This window comes from Nipponia nippon, unplaced genomic scaffold (genome assembly GCF_047370975.1).
Source record: "Nipponia nippon isolate SJK-2023a ecotype South Korea unplaced genomic scaffold, ASM4737097v1 scaffold_5, whole genome shotgun sequence".
Lineage (NCBI taxonomy): Eukaryota > Metazoa > Chordata > Aves > Pelecaniformes > Threskiornithidae > Nipponia > Nipponia nippon.
In genome coordinates, this window is record NW_028262369.1 from 72,158,927 (window position 1) to 72,181,288 (window position 22,362).

General features: G+C 44.1%; 1 protein-coding gene across 1 annotated transcript in view; it reads right to left on the reverse strand.

The window, feature by feature from the left end:
- PARD3B (par-3 family cell polarity regulator beta) overlaps window positions 1-8,302 on the reverse strand; it is a 427,889-nt gene extending 419,587 nt beyond the window's left edge. The window contains exon 1 of the mRNA XM_087732270.1: window positions 8,029-8,302. Within this exon, the coding sequence (XP_087588396.1) occupies window positions 8,029-8,148 (120 nt within the window). The 5' untranslated portion in view covers window positions 8,149-8,302. The remainder of the gene's footprint in view (window positions 1-8,028) is intronic.
- Window positions 8,303-22,362: the final 14,060 nt, after the last annotated feature.

Genomic DNA, 22,362 nt, shown 5'->3' on the forward strand with positions numbered 1-22,362 from the left:
GTTAGACTACAATCATTCATCTTCTTCCCTATCTACCATTCATACAAATGATATCCTTATTACCAGCTGTAAGAAGCATGTTCATTCAAGTATTCTGTAGCTTTCTTTTTCATACATGTAATAACTAATAAAGAAAACCATTGAAGTAAGAGGTCTCACTGTGGCAATAAACGCTGCCAGCACATCCTCATGAAACCAACAAGCAACTTGTCCAAACCGCCCAATTCAGAGCGTTCCCAAGAGCAAATGTAAGCGCTGGAGTGGTGCTGTGGCACCTGCCACAACAAAGCCAAGCCATCAGTTCTGAATGGATGTACTGGTGGCATAAAAATTACAGGTTTACACTGGAAAGTAAGATGGATTTTGAGGACATTAAAACATTACAACAGTTCACTTAATGGAGGTGCCTATAGCATAATCACTAGGCATAAGAAAAAACATTTATAGAATCATCTTACATATTTCCTTTTTAACAAGAGGACAAGAGTCCAAAAAAAGTCCCATCCAGTACAATCAGTAATTTCTTACAATACAAAGTTTTCTTTGCAAATAAGTTATCAAAGTAATCCTATGTAAGAAATAAAGTACTGATGATAAGACTTGTAGAACTACCACAACATATAACCTGAGGAGAGCAAACAATGCTTTTATTAAGGAAGACACTACACAAGTACTGCATAGATTTATTTTCCAAAAGTTCTTGTAACATGCCGATTTTCTAAATTTTTCATATGAAGCAGTTTCCTCAGTTTACCAATATAGCCAGGGCACTATCTGGTCAGTGGAATTTAGAAGCCCATTTCTATCAAGAAGTCATTCATGAGCCCATCATTTCTGTTTTAGTCAGTTCCCTGACATCAAATGGGTACAACTTCATGCATAAGCAAGACTCAAGAATGAAATATAAAAATACAAAGCAGAATCTGTTTTCAGTTATACTAATTGCTCAAGACCTTTAGCATTACCATATTCATTAAGGATGAAATACAGGCATCTTAATAGGAGGCTGGAGGGAGTTTTTAATAACGAAGCAATAGGTCTTCACGCCTAGGAAATCTGCAGTTGTGACATTAGCATCATTAGGAAAGCCTAAAGAATGTTCTGCTCAATGGGGGAGGAAATCTGCTGCTTCAGTAGCAGGATGCGAGACTGCACAGTATGGTGCGATTCAACTGACCTATCATACTGAGCAAGTAAGCAGGAAAGTATAGTCACATAACATGAACCGTTATTCCCAAATAACTGTATCTGTTAAAAACAAAAACATTAAGTTTTTAAGAAAATGCCAATAGAACACAATCCTCCATTTTCAAATACTTTGGAAAAAAAATATTAAAGCTGCATTTTATGCAGCAAGCAAAAGCACCTCCCGGTTCTGTCCTATGCCAGAAGGAATTTCTTTTTAACATTAACACTATCATACTACATGGTGCTTCCCAAGTTGGAAATAAATACAGAAAAAATACCATTTGGGGTTTAAATGCCTTCTTCACAAATTCATACAAGACTACTCACAGTTCATCTTCAACTGGGCAAAGAGCAATAGGAAGCAGTCACCACTGAGAACTCTGTACTGCTCTTCAATGGCTCCCTTCTATGACTGTTTTAACACTCAGTTATTAGAAAATCTTTGGTGTCTCTCAAGTGATAACAACTGAACAGTACTCAGAACTTGATAAATATGATCTGGGAGACAAAAATGAAAACTCTGTATTATCACATACACTGAAGTCTGACCTGCAGTATTTCCAGGATGAGTTATTCTCATTTTGCCTACTGAATTTCCACCAGTTTTATCCAGCTCTACCCTTCACCTGAGCTCCCCTGAAACACATTAACATCAGGTAACTTAATATTCAGCCAAAAGCCCAAGTTACTGGCAGTAGTCTACTTCTTAAAAAGAACAAAGGGATCCAAAAATTTCTTTTTCAGGTTACATAAGTACATAATGTCCTAAAAGACATTTTATATGACAAGTCTGACTACATCCAATGGCAGTTTTTCTGTTTGGACTATAAACACCTGATAGAAAAAGAAAAGGAGACTGGAAATCTACCAAAATCTCATTACATCAACACTAGTGGCTATGATACAGCACAGCAACAGACATTTTATGCAAAAGTGATAAAAAGGCAGGCACTATTTAACTCTCAGTTTTTCAGGATCATTGTAAAAGTGACCCTGAAAATTCTTTGAGACACCCAAAATTCTGCCACTTGAAAGCTATTTCTGGTCTCAATGAAATATCACCACGAGTGTTAAGTCATTAACAGAGTTTGTTTTATATAGAATTTTTAAATCATTTGCCTCCTTCCCTTTTCTTTACTCCCCCTACTTACGTGGCCTGTCTTCCTATATATGAATCAATTACCTATAAACATAGAACAGTAATGGAAAAGCAGTGTATCAAGTTATATTCTCCTTTTTTAGTATGATATCACAGTGGACAAACCTGAAGACTGAAGGCAGAAATGATAATTAAGCTGTTCATTGAAATACATCAGTTTCCAAGACAATGTAAAAGCTCACTAACATCCTATAGCTGATTGAGCAATACTAAGACAAATATGGGAATGAATAGTTAAAACATTTCCTAGCAAAAAAGTACTTAAAAACAGAGCTTAGTTTTGGTAAAACAAAGATTATGGATTAACTCCATCCCTATTAGAGCATAAAATAAAATAAACTTTCTAAGACAAACTGGGATAGGAAAAAAAAACCACAAAAAACAAAAAATACACACCAGGTCCAAGACAAAAGTGCCACACAAATACAACTGTATTACTCTGCCTTTATAAAGGACTAAATACTTACAATTTGCCCAAAACAGAAAAATGTTCATAACAAAGGATTTCTTTCAAAACTTTCTACATATATCTTCTGAAGACATGTTATGTTTTCGCAAACATTTTTTGTAAGCATAGAGTTTGGAGTCAAAATAAATTGTCATTTTCCCTACCCACAATGTTTTTAGAGAAACTACAAGAACATTTAGTACTCCTTCTGCTTGCTGGCTGATTTACAACAGCAATACATAATTCCAGAAAACTAATTGTCATGTTGTGGGGCAAGCAAGAACAGAAAGAAAAGGGAAAAGTATTTTATTAGTAGGAATCAGCAACTGAGATAGACAGTCAACCTGCAGCATTAGCTCTTTAAATGCATCTAATTTAGGGAAGATCGCCAATAAAACGCAAAAAACCCGCTATTTTCGCTCTAATCAAAAATGCACCATTCTTGACTCAACTTAGTCACTATATTATTGCTTTCTACCCAGTCTGACTGCCAATTAAAATTACCATTACCATTCCAAAATCAACTGCTGGTTTCTGTACATTCTCATCAGCGGAAACACACACTCTAATGCCCATAACAACTGGAGATCAAGTCCCTGTAAGATAGTTCAACTAATATTTGATTGTCTGTGGCCATTCCCAAAGGGAGGCCCACAAAGACTGTGAAAGTGAGCCACTCAAGAATTTAACTGTGCTTAAAATGACAAATTTTAATCTGATATTTAAAGGATAAATTGCAGTGCTTATTAATTTTGCTACATGGCTTCCATGTCCCACCCATTCAACCGGCTTCTATGCACAAGACTTCAGAGAGCCAAAGTAGTCACTTCAAGCAAGTCATCTAGGTAAGTGCCATGCATGCAAACATGAGTAAATTGATACACAGATGATAAACAGCACTTCCCTATTTCTGGCTCCTCTGGAGAGATAAAGAACACCTGGAGCAGCAAGATGTTTTCATACATTTTTCCTGGGGAAAGTTTCACCGTAGCTTAAAGAAAAGTCATCGTGGATTTCACTTGCTAGTCTCACAGCCATTCTTCTCCCTGGGTGTACATCACTTTCTGTACCAACAGCATTAAAGGCCTGTGAGTTAGAAACTAGCATATCCAACTGCACCAAGGGCTTCACTGCAAAGCTGGTAATTCAAGTATTGCCTCCTACTTGGGGGGGGAGCGGCAATTCAAAGGTGAGAAGTATGAGCACAACGGTGCATTTAGCTTGAATGCATTTAGCCCCATATGCATTGAGGGATTGCTTTCACCAGGACCACGCAGACCCAGACACCACCACAAGAGCATACGGAACCCTTCAGTGCTGACCCAGAACCCCTCTTTCTCCCTCTCTCATCCACATATTCAGGAAAAAAAAGAAAAAAAAAAAAAAACGAAAGGTCTCTCACAATTCACTGGAAAACAATCAACGAGGTGCCTTGTCTTGCATCCAAGGATCATGCCTTATAGCCACAGAGAAGCAAACACAGTAACAGGCACAGCAGCTCAAGTATTCTGCAGTACATCTGCTCTCACTCAAGCAAAGAATCCTAAATACAACAGATAACATGCAAGTGCTCCCCAAGGCACCAAAAATACCAAGTTGCAAGAAATACTAAGGGACTGGGCTGACAATAAGAAATCATTAATCCTACCATATCTACCTGTCAGCAGGAAGCCTTAACACACACATTACTAAACAGCAACAAAAGCAGATCCTGAGTCACAAAAAAGTTCCACCAAGCTTTGTTTCGCTGAAACTCAAGTTACTTTCTGAGATGACAGTCACTTCCCTGAAAATTTTACAATTCTCATGAAGCAGCTGATGAACAAAACATTTTTTTAAACATCTAAGACTATTCACATCATGAAATCCCAGAGCACAGAAATCTTAGTTGATGCTGTAATACAGACAACAGTTCACACGTCCAGACAGTTATTTGTATCCTCCAGTGCATCAGGCAAGATCTGCCCATTCAGAACTGCAACAGTACCTCTAAAACCACCACTAAGCTCAGTAGCACCAAAAAATAATCACTGTCTGATTTTTCAGCTGCAACAATGGCCCGCTATTTTGTTTTAGTTAACAGAGCAATTGAGCCTTCATGACCAAGGCTTGCCAACGCGGCCCAGCCAAGAGACCAAATCAAACTTCCTAAGCAAACGCAGCAGGCTACAATAAGCAACTGCCTGCAGAGTTCTCAACTATTTACCAAGTCTCACAGAAATGAGAGACTTGGTCATTTACTGCATCAACTTCCCTCTCATTGCAAGTACAAAGAAGTGCTGCATACTTTAAACCAATTAAAAATTTTGCTCCTTCTATACAAAGAAATTCAAATATTTTACAATATACATTAATTAATATTCTAATCTCATATCATCCCCTTTACCAGACAAATGACTGCAGTTTAATAGCAAAACTAGGCTTCCAGAACAACCCCCAAAATACAGAGCCTCTCACACGCATTTTTGTGGTATTTGACAGCATCATAACTAATAAAAATTTCCCAAAACTTGCACCCTAGCCACCTTTTCATTTTCCATTCTGCAACTATGAAAGATATTCCGTGTATCAATATTCCTCCCTTCTCCAAATACTTTGGGCACTTTAACAATACCATTTTCCACTTCGTTCTTTTAAAAGATTTTAACACTTGAAAAAAAATGATACAAAGAACACTTAACATGCCAACAGAAACAGCAGCATTCTGCCACAGTAAGTATTCCAAACATTCTAAATATTTTGAAAAGAAAAACAAATCTTCAGTTATCTTTAACATAAACCTGTTTACATGCTCACACCTCACAGCAGATTTTAGCTGCTGATTATCTTGAGAATCCCATTCTCTGTAAGATTCTACATTTTTGTAAAGGAAGTTAATTTTAGAAAGAGCTGGCAGAAGGAAAACAGTAAAACACCCAATCCATCCACGTTAAATTGGACAAAAACTCTCCACAAGGTAATAAAATTAATTGTTTGTGATTTCTGTATGATCTATTTTACCAATCCCAAATTTTCTCTCAGGAAAGAGCACAAACTCCAAGTGATGCTTGATGAGATAAGAGGAAATTTATTATTTATCTTTTTGGCTAGTTCCACTGCAAATCATGTAGACTGAAACCTAACTAATCAAATCACTGCAAGAGAACTGTTTAAATTTCCAGTGAACAGAGGGAGAGAGAGTGCCGAAGTCATAAAACTTTCTTTAGTGACTTGAATAAAAACCTGTTCTGTATTTTTCAGGTCCTTAGGTTGCTTCTCCTACCCTGCCTCTTTAGATGTCCTTGTACAAGCTCTGTATTACCATTACTCGAGGTAATTAGCAATTTTTGAACAAACTGGCCTGTATCCACTTTGTCCATCTACGATGCAGAATAGAGAACTCAGGACTTCTAAAAGGAAATAGCCAGAAAAAAAGTTTTATTTGCAAAGGCAAGAAATACAACAAGGCCAGAAATGTGAACTCTGGCCTCTGGCTGTCCTATAGAGAAGGCTGGACGATTTTCACCTCACACAGAAGCGGGCATAGGGGACGACTGCTTAGCATAAAAATAATTTTCTTTAAATATTAAATATAGCAAATTGGGTACAAAATAATGAGAAACTAAATGAACTGCAGTACACCTTAAATGTCTGGTATTTATCTGAACCTTTCTCAAGTTGTTGGAATTTCTACCCTATAAATTGCTTATTGAGCCTTCTAGAACAGTCAGGGCCTTACCTAGAAATGCAGACACCCTTCTACTCCTTTCTAAAGGAATAAAAAAAAAAAAAAAAAAAAGAGAGAGAAAAGGAAAGGCATTTGAAGTATTTATACAGAAGCTTTGTAGGCCACCTTTCAGCCATCACCATGAGACTACTTCCAATGTCAACACAAGAATAAATCAAAGCTGAAATCAAATTTTAGATTTCTAAGTTCAACTCAGTTGAAAGTAATTCTGTTTCTGATAAACCCCACTCTTGAACACAGACCATATGCCTACTTTAGTACTCTGAACCATACTTCAGTGCAAAAGATCTCATTGACTGTTAGCTGTAACAGCACCAAGAATTCTATAAACATTTTGAAGTTATTACACACATACAATATTCATTAGGAAAAGGATTTTTCATACAAAATATTTATCAAGCTCTATGTATCTTAAGGCAGGTTAAAGCACTACACTTGCTCAGAAAGACTAGCATGGTGACCACTATAATCTCTACCACAGAGCAGTCTCAGCTGTTCATGATGGATCTAACGTATCAGTAGCAAGTTTCTCTCAAAATAAACCAGCCAGAACAAGAATTTTACTTCCAGTTTTACACTGAGGATATCAAACAACTGATCGGGCACGGAAGAAACCAGCACGGGGCACAAAATAGATCCCATAAGCTGTTGGCTGTACTTTTTATTCAGATGTCTTAGGAAGATGGACAATCCTGCAAGCCCTTAATTCAGGGCTTGTAACTGGAATCTCTTCCACAAAGCAGTATTTGCAACACTAGGCCTTTCATCAATATTAAACAGTATCCCATTAGCCTTCAGCACCTGCCTCTTGAAGGAAATGTATTTTTATGCTCAATTAGGTACAACCGAAGAAAAACTCGAGCTCCTTTCATGTAAAGGAAGTCATCTACCCGTGCAGATAGCACCACACTGAGCAGCTGATGCCAGAAAACACAAGCTTTAATGGAAATAACATAAGTTATGTTTGTGTCTGTACCCAGTTTGTTAGTCAACATGCACAGCAATAACATAAGAAACCCCAAAACATGTAAAATAAGCCACGCTAGCTTGTTAACTGAGCGGAACACGCTCGCAGCCCGCCAGCATCAGCTGTTCGCACGGCGTATCTGGCAGAAGGACTCACAGCACGGGCCCACGCGGGACGGGCGCCACCAGGACCATGCCCCGTGGGCCCCACAGCCGCGGGGCCTGGCAGCCCACTCCTCGACGCCGCCGGCGCCCCGCCAGCCCAGCCCAGCCCAGCCCTGCCGCCGGCCGTTAACCGACCCCCGGCCGCCCCTCGCGCCAGCCCCGGGCCTTCCCCCAGGCCAGCCCTGGCGCCGGCCGTTACCCGCCGATCCTCCTCGCGCCGGCCGTTACCCGCCCCCCTGGCGGTCACCCGGCCTCCCCCCCCCCCCGCCAGCCGTCACCACCCCCCCGGCCGCCCCTCACCCCCCGGGCCAGTTCCGCACACGGCCCGGCCCGGCCCGGCCCCCCAGGCGGGCAGGCGCGGGCCCGCGCCCTCACCTTCTCCTGGGCCTTGCGGTAGCGCTGCAGGGCCTGCTGGGTCAGGTCCCGCACGCGAAGCTGCCCGTCCTTGCAGGGCACCACGATCCCCGTCCGCCCGAAGCACACGGTCACTTTCATCTCAGCGGACCGCCATGCCCTGCCCGCCGAGAAACGGCACCGGCCGCCGCCGCGCAGCCCGGCCCGGCCGGGCCGGGGGAGGGGGCGGGGGGGCGGCGCAGGTGCGGGAGGCCCGGCGGCGCCGGCAGGTGCCTGTCCCCGGCCCCGCGGCGCGGCGGGGGCGGGCCGGCAGGTGCGCGCGGAGCCCCGGGGGCTGCGCCTCGCCGCGCGCGGGCAGCGCCGGGAGCGAGGCCGCGGCCGGCGGCCTCCTTCCGCCGCGGCGGGCCGCTGTGCCCGCCCCTCCCCGCCCGGCTCTCCGGGGAGGCGCGGGCCGGGCCGGGCGGGGCGGCCCCGTACGGCGGGGGGGCGCGGCGGGGCGGCCGGGGGCGGCGGCGCCGCTCGGCCGGGGCTCCGCAGCGCCGGGCAGTGCGGGGCAGGCCGTGCCGCGCCGGGCTTAGAGCGGCCGCGGCGCCCCGTGGGTCAGCCCGCCGCGGTCCCCGTGGGGCACGCTGCCCCGCATAGCCCACGCCGTGCAAAGCGGGGGCAGCTCCACCGCCCCGTGCAGCCTGGGGACGGGCGCCCGCCGCAGCCCCCGCGCTGTGCAGAGCGGGGCACGCGGGCGGCACCCAGGCAGCGGCACCCTGTCCAGCCCTTGCGGGCAGCGACCGGCACGAAATGCTGGCGCGTAACAGCCCGTTACGGGGGCATCCCGCTGTAACGCAGGGCGCTGCGAGGGAGCGACGCTCTGGCGTGCCCTGACAGGCCTACCAGCCCTCCCTGCCAGCACAGCGGTACCTCTGCACAGCGCTGGGGTGCACCGCTGTATGCACAGCGCACCCCTCACCGCACAGCCTCCTGACACAGCACTGGGCGCGAACACATGCAGCAGGCCCTTTGTCACACAAAATACAGCTAGAGAGAAGTAATGCACAGTACCCTGCACCCCGGTGCAATGACCAGGGCCACAGCACAACCCTTGCCCTGCCAAGCAGTGAAACGCACACGCGTGCCCAGCCGTGCGCTGCCCGCCCCTGAGCTACCGAGGCAGCTTCACAAGACCTCACGCACATCTTGCCGTGCCACACAGCAACTTGAAGGCACTCCCAAACACCATATCTACTCTGCGCTATACAGCAACCCACGCAGAAACACATCAGCCCAATACAGCAACAGCCCATACCCTTCAACACGTGGTATGGCAAAGCCACGCAACCTGCACGATGGGATGTCAGGCCCTGAAGCGCTCTCCAGACAACCGCTACTCTGCAAAGTACATTTTTTAGTACCACATGGTACCAAGGAGTGCCCCTGCGTCTTACCTACCACCAGATCACATACGATATAGTGCAAATACATGAGGCAGCCTGATAGCATTACAATCATAACAGATCAATCTACATATGGGGATGTGTACAACTGAAAATCACCATAAAGCAAAGAAAAGGCAATATAAAAATACCTCTAAACCACAGCATGACATCATACAGCACAAGGGGACTATTGCCGCAGTAAAAATAGATGCCCCACCAGCTCAGATTAGCATTCAAAAAGGCAGTCCACACCCTGTGCTGTGTAACACAACCAAATGATAGTACCAGAGAAGTTGCAGTGGAAGTGGGCCAAAACAGCCTAAGCTGGAGGTTAAAGTGAATAGTGAAGTTTGGGGATGAGATGGGGATAGAGACACACAATCTCCAGCAAGCGGAAAGTTTATGCTGGTTCCTTAGGAGCAGGCACAGGCTGCGTAGGACTGCTGCAGTGGTAAACAATTCCTCCTTTCCTTTTCAAATCCAGATGTGTCTGCCACCAGCCCGCAGCATTTCAGAGCAAGTCGCAGGGAAATAATCTATTAAACCATATATAGAACTGCTTTCCCTGGGTATGTACGTGTGTTTGCATATGCAAGTGCACAAATGTGCATCCCATATGCTTTGAACCAGAAAAAAAAGACTTTTTTTTTTCCCTCCAGAGCAAAGAAGCAATACAAAGGAACAGGAATATTCTGTTTCTTCTGGAACACCATGGGTAAGGTAGCATAACTTGCAGGCCAGAAACACCCCCAGGGCAAGTGGGGCAGTGCTGGATGTGCTAGGGGCAGCTGAAAGGTTCCCTGGACTCAGCCCATGTGGCCATCCCAGACCCACCGCTGGGTCCCTGCCGGCTCGGCCCCAAGCCAGCTAGGCTACAGAAATGATTCACGTGAAAAATAATCAAGGAGGGGAAAGGGAAAGACTTGCTATAACTCCTAGCGATTCTGAAAGCTGAGTTTGTAAGGAAGGAGCCACAGGGGTACCTGAGGCAGGGAGGAAACACCGCCTCACGCCTTTCTTTGCTCTTGAGAAATGATAAGGGGGAGCAGTCCCACGCAGTAGCCTCAGAGCTGAGTCAGTGGGAGCGGGAGGCAGGAGGAGTTCAAGGCACTCCTCTGTTTCAGCTGCTGACGCGCTGGTAGGAAGCCTGGGCCCCTGTGATTATATGGCTTTGGCTACAGAGTACAGGGGTTTTTAGGTTAATAATTGACTGTGAACATAAAGGCTTCTCTCTCTCTCCCTTTCCCCCTCTCTCTCTGTTTATGAGCAAGGTCTGACACATTCAGGATAAAAGGTGGTATAATTTTTTTTCCCTCAGGTTCTGAAAAGTGCAGGTGATATGCACTGTAACTGGAGTTGGACGAAGCTTGTTGACAGTGTCTTGTGTTAGACCAACTGATGAATCCGGAAAAAATTAAAACAAGTTTGGCCCCAACTCCATACCTGAAGCATAAGGAGCAGGTTTCAAAGTGTCTATGGTTACTCTATAAGGATCTATTAAGTTATTTCAGAAAGGAAGAAAATAAAAGATTTTCCTTAAAAGTGCGTGCTAAGTATCTTACAGAAACTGAGATTGTATTTAATTATCACACATCAACACGGGGGAGGGAGGAAAGGTTGCAGAGGAATCACCAGTCTGTTTACTGTCTGATAGTGTTTGTTTGAAAGTTATGCATGGTATTGCGAATAAGACATTATTGTGTTCTGGGTGCACTACATGTTTGTTTATGCTGAAACAGTCTGAAAGTCTTTGAAGCCAGCTGGTAGCAATTAACACCTACATATCAAGGTTTTACCTGTAACTATCTCTAGGACTTCAGTCTGCACAACTGTCTGAGAAGAAACCCAGAGAACTGGCTATGATATTTTTCTTCTTGGGGAAGGGAGCAAGAAGGATGCAGCACTTTTCTCCAAAACTAAGTTCCTCCAGTGCAGCTAACAGTGTGGCAAGAAAAGCTGTCATATTGGCACGGCTGAGAAGCCAAGTATGGGAGGACCAAGAGTGTTGAACTGGAATGCCAATAAAACACTTCTTAAGAAACTACAGCCTGAGTTGCAATAAGGTGAAAGAGAGCTGAAGGTAATTTTTACTTATCAGGTCTCTACATCATTTGCTCTTGCATGGGATCATCAGGAATTATGACAAAAAAATACTTTCCTGGAAAAAAAAATACCCTGTGAACCTTTGAAAGCTGAAGGCTTTCAAACCCCAAAGCAGCTGCAGAGTCACATACACCTCTTTTTGCTGGGCACACAAAACTTCTAAGAACTGGGTCATCAATATCATCCTTATGCCCACTTTAAACTTAGTTAGAATAAAATACAACAACTTTTTAAACTGACTAATAGTGAGGTCTTGTTTTTACTATACCATTGTCCATTGAAGAGAGGCTGCCTGCTTGGTTCTTTTATAGAAATCTAAACCATATTTCATTCTAAGGAGATCATCATCCAGCTAATGCTGTAAGCAGTGTAAACTGGCTTTGCCCCCCAGAGGAGGACTTCTGCTCCCTCCCTGCCCCAGCTGTTTGTTCCCATCCATTCCTGTTCGTGTGCCAGCACGCACAGTTGTAGGTCTGTGCAATGAGATGCTGTGGAAATTAATTTTTTTGCCAGATTAGCTTTCAGCCAAATCAGTTCTGCAGAAACCAGAAAATCAGGAGAAATCAGAACTCAGTTCCGTAGTGGGGTTTAAAGGCTGTGCTGGCCCAAGGGAGGGCATGGCACAGCAAGACGGCAGCCTTTTTCTTTTGGTTTGTACTGTCTTACAGTGCTTGGCAGGCAGCCTAGTTATAAGAGTTTCAGACATAAATACATATACATATCCATGAGATAATATTCATAACATTCATGTATCAATTTCATGAGAGGAGATGAGCAGATTTAACAGCTCATTGTCACTGAAGGCTCCTACTGTTTTCTTCCCCTCCCATCGCCCTTTCCCACCTGATGCTTCTTGGATATCTCCATGAGCCATTTCAGCTCATCAGTCTGGTAGAAAACTAACACATAAGAAAGGAAAGGATTGTTATCTGCTTTTTTGGCAAGCTAAGGCTGCTCAGGGAAGGGTCTGACACATCCCAGAGCAGGCTGGAGAGCTAGAGCAGGGCCACATGGCTGGGAGCAGGAAGGGGAATGGACAAGACCTCCACTGTCATAGAATCATAGAATTATTTAGGTTGGAAAAGACCCTTAAGATCATCAAGTCCAACCATAAACCTAACACTGCCAAGTCCACCACTAAACTATGTCCCTAAGCACCACAACTACATGTCTTTTAAATACCTCCAGGGATGGGGACTCAACTGGTTCCCTGGGCAGCCTGTTTCAGTGCTTAATAACCCTTTCAGTGAAGAAATTTTTCCTAATATCCAATCTAAACCTCCCCTGGCACAAGTTGAAGCTGTTTCCTCTTGTCCTGTCACTTGTTACTTGGGAAAAGAGACCAACCCCCACCTCACTACAGCCTCCTTTCAGGTAGTTGTAGAGAGCGATAAGATCTCCCCTCAGCCTCCTCTTCTCCAGACTAAACAACCCCAGTTCCCTCAGCTTCTCCTCATAAGACTTGTGCTCTAGACCCTTCACCAGCTTCGTTGCCCTTCTTTGGACACGCTCCAGCACCTCGATGTCCTTCTTGTAGCGAGGGGCCCAAAACTGAACACAGCAGTCAAGGTGCGGCCTCACCAGTGCTGAGTACAAGGGGATGATGACTTCCCTAGTCTTGCTGGCCACACTATTCCTGATACAAGCCAGCATGCTTGGCCCTCTTGGCCACCTGGGCACACTGCTGGCTCACATTCAGCCGGCTGTTGACCAACACCCCCAGGTCCCTTTCTGCCGGGCAGCTCTCCAGCCACTCTTCCCCAAGCCTGTAGCGTTGCATGGGGTTGTTGTGACCCAAGTGCAGGACCCAGCACTGAGTCTTGTTGAACCTCATACAGTTGGCCTTGGCCCATTGATCCAGCCTGTCCAGATCCCTCTGTAGGGCCTTCCTACTCTGCAGCAGATCAACACTCCCACCCAAGTTGGTGTCATCTGCAAACTTACTGCGGGTGCACTCAATCCCCTCATCCAGATCACTGATAAAGATATTAAACAGAACTGGCCCCAATACTGAGCCCATCAACTGCAATAAGCCATTGTATTAGCACATTTGCCCAAACAACTGCCTTAGTGTATCTATTGCACTTTTCATGTTGTTTTGTACTCTGGCATCCCCTCTGGCTCCTCTCCACACAGGACCATCCACTCAGCCCCCAAGCTCCTGAGCACGTAATCAGAAACTCTGCAGCCCCAACACAAGGTGCTGACCAGGTATAAGCTCACTTTATACCATCATCATCATCATCACTTGTGCTAGATCAGCCCTCTGCATAAAAGTGTAGCATTTCCATCACATCTGCGCCATTTGGTAGGACAGCAATGTGGTCACATCTCCATGCCTTACCTAGGTAAGGACCTTACCAAGCAGTACCTTGGTACTGCTAGGAGTCTCCTGCTCTACAGACACTGTACCAGTAATGCCGCCCCACTAGCATCCCTGCCCTCCCTCCTGCCCTTTCCCGCAGTGGTATCGCATTAGCACAGCACCAGCCAGAGGACTAGAACTTAAGACTTCTGAATTCATAATTTTCTAAGCTGAATGGCTCTTACAGTTTCTCTGTTACAACTGGAAATTGCAATAAGGATAATTAGTACTTTGCTTTTATATCTGTGAGGCTTTATCTAAAGATCCCAAAACAGTCAGCAAATATCAGTGAGGATTCACAAGCATTGTACCAGCAGACATGGACTGGTTAAGCAACTTGCCTAAAAACACAAAGGAATTTTTCCTAGTTTTGCTGCTAACAAGACAACACAAGTTTTGACCTTTAATTTTTGGCTCTGAGCAGTGCCTCTTTCCTGCACTATCACCCGTTAGGCATTTAACTATTTGACATCAGTAGCCAGGGCTGCCAAAGAAGCTACTCTTAGAGCATTATTGGCTCAGCCTCTTTTCTACCGTTAATAAACCATGTAAAAGGAATACAGTCAATCTGAGTTCAGGTACATTCCAGAAGTCCTAAAAGAGCATTAAGATGTTATTAATACAGGTATGTTTTGTTCCTGGGCTTCAGACTGGAATGGATTTGGGGATAAAGTTGAACCAGATGAAAAGAAAAGAAAAAACTTTATCATTTAAATCAATCTCTTAATCCCTGGAGATCTGATTTGTGATTTTTCAAACTTTTTTTCTGTTAACACAGTAAAATATATTTGTTTGCTACTTACTGAATGTTGTTACCACTAAACCCTTCAATTACTAAAGGCAAAAAAGGTCATAATTCCTGCTGTTTATATTTTGCATTTCTCCCAGCTTGGATAATGAAAATCAATAAAACCACTTTCACTGCCAAGTCTCAGTGGTACAATGTTGGTGAATAAAGGGAAAGCAAACTAACAAACATTCTTGAGAACTGCAGTAGAATTTTAAAAAATACAATATAAAAAAAATCTGTTTGCAATCGATATAAAATCAGATTCTTGCAAAAGTTTAATTTGAACCTAAGTTGAAGTTGAAATAATAAATAAAGGAATTGTGAGATAGACTTGCAAAGCAAGATGATTCTCAGTTTCCATTCACGCTGCCACCGTTAGTTCATCTTGGATCTTCTTTCTGCTCATATAACTATATTGATTTAGCTCAACAAAGCAATTTTTTTAATATCTATGTTCTATAAGGATCTGAAAGACGAGTGTGCTTGAATAGCCAGTACTATACCCCCTGTAATATCAAAATAAAAGTGTGGAACCAGATGGGGGAAATCCAGTTTCAGTTAGCCTAGGTGGAGTCACATCTCTCCTTCCCCCTTCAGATAAGAAAGGGTCACTTCTCCCTGTTCCAGGAAAGGTAAGGGAGGGCTGGCAGAGCCCCCTCCTCAGCTGGGGCAGCCAGCCGGGCTATAACAACCTATACAGTAACAACCTATGCATCCTTCCAGGTTCTGCTGGCACCAGGTATACCTGTCAGGATATGCCTGCCTGTAAAAGAAAAGGCTGAGTGCACAAGAGCTGAACACTGAGGGCCAAACCCCACCCTGCAGTGTGGAAAGGAATGTTTTGCTCACAATCGGATAATGATTTGTTTACAGTTAATTAAGCATAAGAGCTGTTGATAACAAGCTCTGTTTACAGTGTGGGCAGGAGATGACTCCCTCTAAATAGGTCCAAAGGATATTAACGTTTTTAAAAGTTTGGCAGGTGCAGAAATTAGTCCCTCAAAAAAACCAAAGGTATGTTCAGAGAAATCCAGAGGGGAAGGAAAATCTAAATAGAGCCCAAGGGGAGATTAATGTATAAAAGTTACATGTTTAAAGATTTCTTTAAAATGGTCCTCAGCCACAAAGTTATGTAAACACCTTAGTGATACAATCACTAGGACTTAACAGGGAAAGAAAGAAAAGCCTTTTGAAGCTAACTTAAAAGCATAGGTGGATGTAATCCCAGATTTCTTTTTTATTTCTGTTCACATATCTCAAAAAATCTTACTGTTGTTTTCACTTTGACTGCTAAAGTCTGCTTCACTCCAATCTCAACCTCATTTTGTATGAAGGGTGATTCTGTGGTCCATGACCAACACTAAGGTCCCATGTATCACTTCGTCAGTGTTTCATTCTCGTTTCATCTCTGGTGAATGCTGGCCAGGATCAACCTCCGTGCCAGGATGGCAGGATGTTTCCCCAGGACATCCAGGAAGGGAACAAGGTGCCCTTCTGCTCTGCAACAGCACGGAAAGACACAGCACTTTGTGGAAGAGATGTCTTGTGTTGGCAAATGTTATCAGACAGTGAGCTGGTAGAGAGCCTGCCCCGCCCTGGGCTCTCCCTGGTTCTCCACTATAAGGCCAAACTACGAACTGGAGGTTTCTTTATTAACTCTGCGATAATGCCAGCTGTGTACTATCGCCTGGGATCTGGCCTGAGCCACCCCTCCATGATGATCTTGCTCATCCCCAGGTAGTTCAATGCACAAACAGGGTATATGGTAAATTGAGGTTATGCAGAAGCACATCGGCTGCCCTGAAAATCAGTCAGGCTTAACTTTTTCCTCACAGGGACTTTTGGAGAAAAATCTTTAGCAGTTGTACATGAGGAATTCTCCTCTTGAGCTAGAGAGGAAAATGAAGGTCCTGCCCCTTTACTATACCACTGAATGAGGAGATTCAGGTTAAGATCCCGGGGTCTGTCAAATTAGTTCTGATACAGAGCATTGTGTGTTAAATATATATTTTCAAGCCTGTGTCCATGCCACATGACAGCTTTGCAGTGCTTATTTGCCCTCCTGACCATGAGGCCGGACACTGTCACCCTTCCTCAGGAGCGCTCTGGTAGCTCCTGAAGATGGCCTGCAGCTGCTGCACAGCAGAGCGCTCCATTTGCTTACTGATCCAAGCAACCGGGATGTTACACTGACTCTCTGTTCTTCCCGCCCTAAGGCTACTCCTGTAGCAATGCAATTTATTCATCTCTCCTTGCTCAAAGCTGTGACTAAAGGCACAATATGGCCTTTGATTATCTGAGAGAAAAAAGCAAGTTTTCAAGGGCCACCACTGGTTTCTATTTAATAGTATGTCATTTCCAGATTCTGTTTACTTCCAGCTTTCAGCACTGATTTCTTTTACTTTGGGTTTCATTAGTTGTTCTGTTTGCAGCCATCGTTTGTGGCTGCTAACAGCAACAGCTATATTTGCTGTAACCTGGCCAGTATATTTAATTTTAATTAGTATATGTGATTTTACAATGTCTATTTTAGCACAAAATCCATGAAAAGACCATCTACCTCACAGCCAAAGGCGCAGGTTTTTAAAAAGATTCTCGCCAATTCTGTTTTCTGTTTACTTTCTTTTGCCTTCTCCCTTTCTTCCTTCCAAGCTATTTTATACTGTCCAGTAATATGAGCTACAGATGCTAAAAGCTTTTACCCATTCATTCCCCAAAGCTGAAGGATTTGCTCTAAACGTGAAAAAGCTGTGGGCTCTCAGGCCAGAGCAGCCTGGGGGGAACTCAAAGAGAGAGGAAATTTTGGTCCCTGAGATCACAAATCAATCTCTCTAGCAACACGGCAGGGAGGAGAGAGGACTCAGTGGAAGAGATGCTGTGCCTGCTGCCAGCTGCATTACCTTCAGCAGCTGAGGGAGGAGGGTGTATAAGTGGCTGTTCCCCTCCCTTGACCACAAAGGATTTACTTAAAATGGATGCCAGAAGGAGGATTAGAGCAGAGCCCTCCTCCTCTCCTTTGTTCAGGAGGAGGAAGGGAGCATAAACCCTTGGCTACTGGAGTCTGGGCTCACCTAGAAGTCCCAGTCTACTCCTATTTCCCTTCCCCTCGTACTTTGCCATTGCTATTGAAAAGGATTGCTTGATGTTCCAGGAATGGCATTGTGCTTTGCAGGAATATTAGAGTCTTTAGACGGCTTCATAAATTGTACTCTGCTTATGTAGACAGTGCCTACAAAACTATCTGGGTCAGGCATGCTAAGCACTCCGCCTTTCCTTTAATGTTTTACCACGGATGCTCCCTCACATGATCCTTTTTCCAGATGGTCCCTAATCCTTGTACATATCCAAAATCCTCTAGCTATGATTTCTTGATCTCCTCAACAACAGATATTTTTCTTTAGCATATACAGTACATAGTGTGCTTTCTGCTTCTACAGCACTTCACAGTATTTCCCAACAGTATTTCAAAATCTTCATTCTTTTCCACTGTATTCCAGCTTTCACACCTGAGGCGACGGCTGAACACCAGTGAGCCAAGCCAACGGCATATCAGTCTAACTTGTGGTAACTGATACACACCTTTCCTTCCAAGAAGCAATTCATTCATGCAGATGTTTTCTCCAGATGCTTCTGGAATAATCCCAAATTCATTGAGGGGGAAATCTAAACAACAGTAATGTTCTCACTCTCTACCATCATAATCAGCTTCTGCTGATAAAACCTCAGCATTCCCATTTTTCCTCCCCCCCCGCTCCCCTTTTTTTTTTACCCCAGTGCAGAACTCCTACAGCCCAAGCACTCCCAATCCCATCACTACCAGGTATGGAAAGGGTGGCCTCCACACCTCAACAGGGATTTGAGCTGTCCCTCAAAAGGTGGGAATCTGCTTGCTCTGGCTCCAGCTAGGCCATGGTAACCAGCACGGACATGCCTTTCTGACTCGGCAGTGCAGTACTTTCCTCTGAGCTCCTCACCCTCAGCTGGGGCTCCAGTTGAGGTGGCAGCCCATTATCATTAGGATGAGCAATAAAACAAGTACTACTGAGACAGTTGGTGCTCTCAGGGCTGGTTTTGGATGGAACGTGGCCAGTAGGCAGAAGAGGCTTTTTCCAGCCTCATATTCTGTGTTTTGAATAGCAGATTAACCTTCCTATTAAAATTTTTCCCTGATTTTCTCTAGGGCTGGGCTTTGGCCTGAAGCACGTACAACTACTCAGCATTCTGGCTGCAAAGTGAATTCTGTTGCTATTTGTGTGGTATCCAATATCCTGTCTTTTGTATTCTCACCTCCTTTCCCTTTCTTTCCAAGGTGCTCAATAACGGATTCTCCTAACAAGTGTATAATTATTTAGTTGTTGCACTGTTTTATGATTGCATTGTTGGTAATTGCTCAATATTGCAAGTGATTTATTAGTAATTGCAGAGTCTTTCAGATCTGTCTTCAGTAGGAGAACAAATAGCACCTTGCATCAACAGACATCAAAGCCTTCAAGAGGGACTTTTCTTTAATGATCTTTTTTAAACTATATTTCCTACTGCAGCCCTGAGGGCTGGAGTTTCTTTCTTGCTTTAAACAATAGCTCCAAGTTTCACTCCTGCCCTGCAGTGGAAAAATACATTACATCAGTCTTTGAATAGGGTTCTGTTCTGTAGTCCAGCTATCACCTTCTTGTAGCTTCATCTGCTTCTAATGGGATTTTACTCTGGTGATATATATTCAGGCTGCGTAACTCCTCAGCCACTCAAATTCTTCTTAGAGCTTTTTGACAATAATTAGACTGCAAGCGGTTTTCAGATATTCCTGTCATTTAGGCCTTCCCATACTGACTTCAGTGGGGATTCACAGGTGGAACAGACGAGAATTTGACTTCCCTCTCATTAATATATGCCTTCTGGTCACACCTTGCCAGCCTTTGTGGAAAACCCTTAGTCATTTTATCACACCCTTCCTCCTAAGGGATTTCTCAGTTTTCCACCAGCTACAGCAACAAGCTCAGGCCGCCTAAGCTTGGCTGTGTGGCAAACAGGAAAAGATTTTCCAGCTCCTCTCCGAGTGCCTGGCACTGTGCCCCAAGTTTCCTCTGCCTGCCACTTACTGCTGCAGCTTCTCCCTGCCACTAGTGCCTGCTGGGAACCCAGCTCTGACTTTCCCCATGTGAACACAGAGCTAGCAGGCAAGACAAACTCTTTCATCTGCTCAACAGTTCACGCTCAGCCTCTCCTCGGTTACATCCACCCTAACCCCACCTCCCCTCTCCCAGGCCTTTCAGCATGAGCCGGCAGCTGGTACAGCCAGCGATGAAGAGGCCGCCCAGGCCAGCCACGTCCCTGAACAGCCATGTGTTTTATGGCAGATGTGAGGAGCGTAGGGACACCCTGTAATGTCCCATCTCCAGTGGTTATGCCATGCTTAATGGACATGCAATGCCCAGGGCTTGATTTAAACCTGCAACACAGACTCCTGGCCATGCAGGGAAGAATACTATTTTGAAGGTTCTAAGCTGGACAGAAGAAATTAACCCTTCACTAATCAGATGGCTGTGCAGCAGTACTGTATTTCTCCTGATTAGTGTGGTTGGCTTCAGCAAAGCACATAAGCACAGGAGTGGACAAAAGGGGAGAAACCTCAGCCATGTCTCGTAGGTACCTGAGGATTTTTTGGGACCTAAATAAACAGTTCACTTTTCTGGCCTATTGGGCACCAGTCCATAGCCTGACATCTATCTGTAGCTGCACATTCAGGGCTTTCTTGAGTTATTGCACCCCTAGGACTAGCAAGTACCTAATACACCAGCTACATAATCCCACAGCTGTAAATAAATAGATCCAAGACATAAATACTTCTACCAACAGCTTTCCCCATTGTTCCAGTAAAAAACTGATCTTTCCTTCACTAGGGAAGAAAATCGTTTCCTACTGAAGTCACTGGTTTCAAATGAGAACCTGGTTTGTCAGGGGCTCTTCCAAAACTTCCTTTGCAGAGGTTCCCACGCTGCTGACTCACCACGTGTCTGCCGGGGACAAACCTGCCCTAAGTCAGCTTCTGCACAGCTTAAGGCAGCCAGCTCAAGCACTGTCACACAACAGAGGAGACAAGGGACCAAAACTAGACACTTGGGAAGAGAGGGGAAAAAAAAAAGAAAACAGAGCAATACTCCACAAAGCAAACCTACCGTCCATTTTATTAAATGTTACATTTGAGGCAAATGGAATTTTACCTTTGCTATCATTTAATCAGGATGAGAAAGGGGAATCTGAAATTTGGGGGTAAAGTGCAAGTGATGTTCTTGCTAGCTACATGCAAAGCCAAAGGGATTTTCAGAAAATAAACCAAGATTGTATCTGTTTAGACAACATTAAGTATTTACCAAGTGCTGGATCTGTTTAAAAAACAGAAAAACAACCCTTATGGTTCTACTCAATGCAAAGCTAATGCCAGAGGCCATAATATTGATATTTAAAATAAGACACACTGTTTAATAATAAATAATATTTTTCAGCTGTAATTATTTTGCCCCAACATGTTTACACACATGGCAGAGATCAATAAGGATCAAAAATAAAATCTTACACATGATTTAGTTTTATTATATTTAAGCAGTAATTAAGGGACATGGCAATTCAAGCAAATGTTGTTTAGTGTTATCCATTAACATTATGCTCCTTAGTTTCTCTTCTTTAATCTCACACTGGAGGAGCCCAGTTTTCAGAAACCTCAAAGCCAGCTACCCTGGCCAAAGTTTGGGAAGCACCAGTGCATCTCTGCCACTTCCCCAAAGTAGCTAAATTAGGTGTTCCTTGAGCCTGGAAAATCTCAGTGATTTCTGCCTGTGATGAGAACATTACCCTGAAAAACTCAGCAGTTAAAGCCTACACACACTATCCTTTGCTGCTGTTATCTGTACACATATTTACAAACACAGAGGGGAAGTTTTCATGTTGGCATTAAGAACAGCTTCTCACCCCTCCAGAACTCATATTAAATGGATGGCAAAATGCTCTTTTTGCCCTCTGCTAGGCTTTGGGGATGAAATACACCCACTAATTCCATAAGGAAAAAAGCAAACAAACAAACAAACACATGCTGATTTTTTTTGCTTGCTGTTTCAACAGCTCATTCGTATTTCTAAAAATAGATTATGATCTGGTCATACTAATTTTGTTTGTATTTGGATTCATCATTAAATAACTTTGAACACTGAATAACCATTATTAATACTATAAAATAATGTTATTGGTGGTTTTAGATGCTTTTCAATTAATGCAACAAAGTGTGAAATTTCTTATTTTTACTGTAACTGGCCCATGAAATCTTTCGCTCTTTCTCCGTGATTTCTATAGTATGGATTTTTCATTATAAGGTTAACAGATAGTTTTTCATCTGTTTCCACACAGTTTCCTGCAGCAGTTACAATTTTGGCTCTGAAGTTAATTTTATGATCACATGAAAGTCTGTTCCTGCAAGGTCTGGGTGCTTTTGGCAAGGGCCTGAACACTTCCCTGCTTAGCAGGGATTAGGGCTTTTACAAAGTACTGTAGAATCTAGGAGTAATTTGGGTGAGAAGTTTTAATGGTGTTTTGCGGTAGCTCCGAGGGAAGGCATCCCAGCACCGCTGGTGGGCAGGGGCTGGTAGGAGCCAACAGAGAAGGGTGCGCCCAAGAGCTGC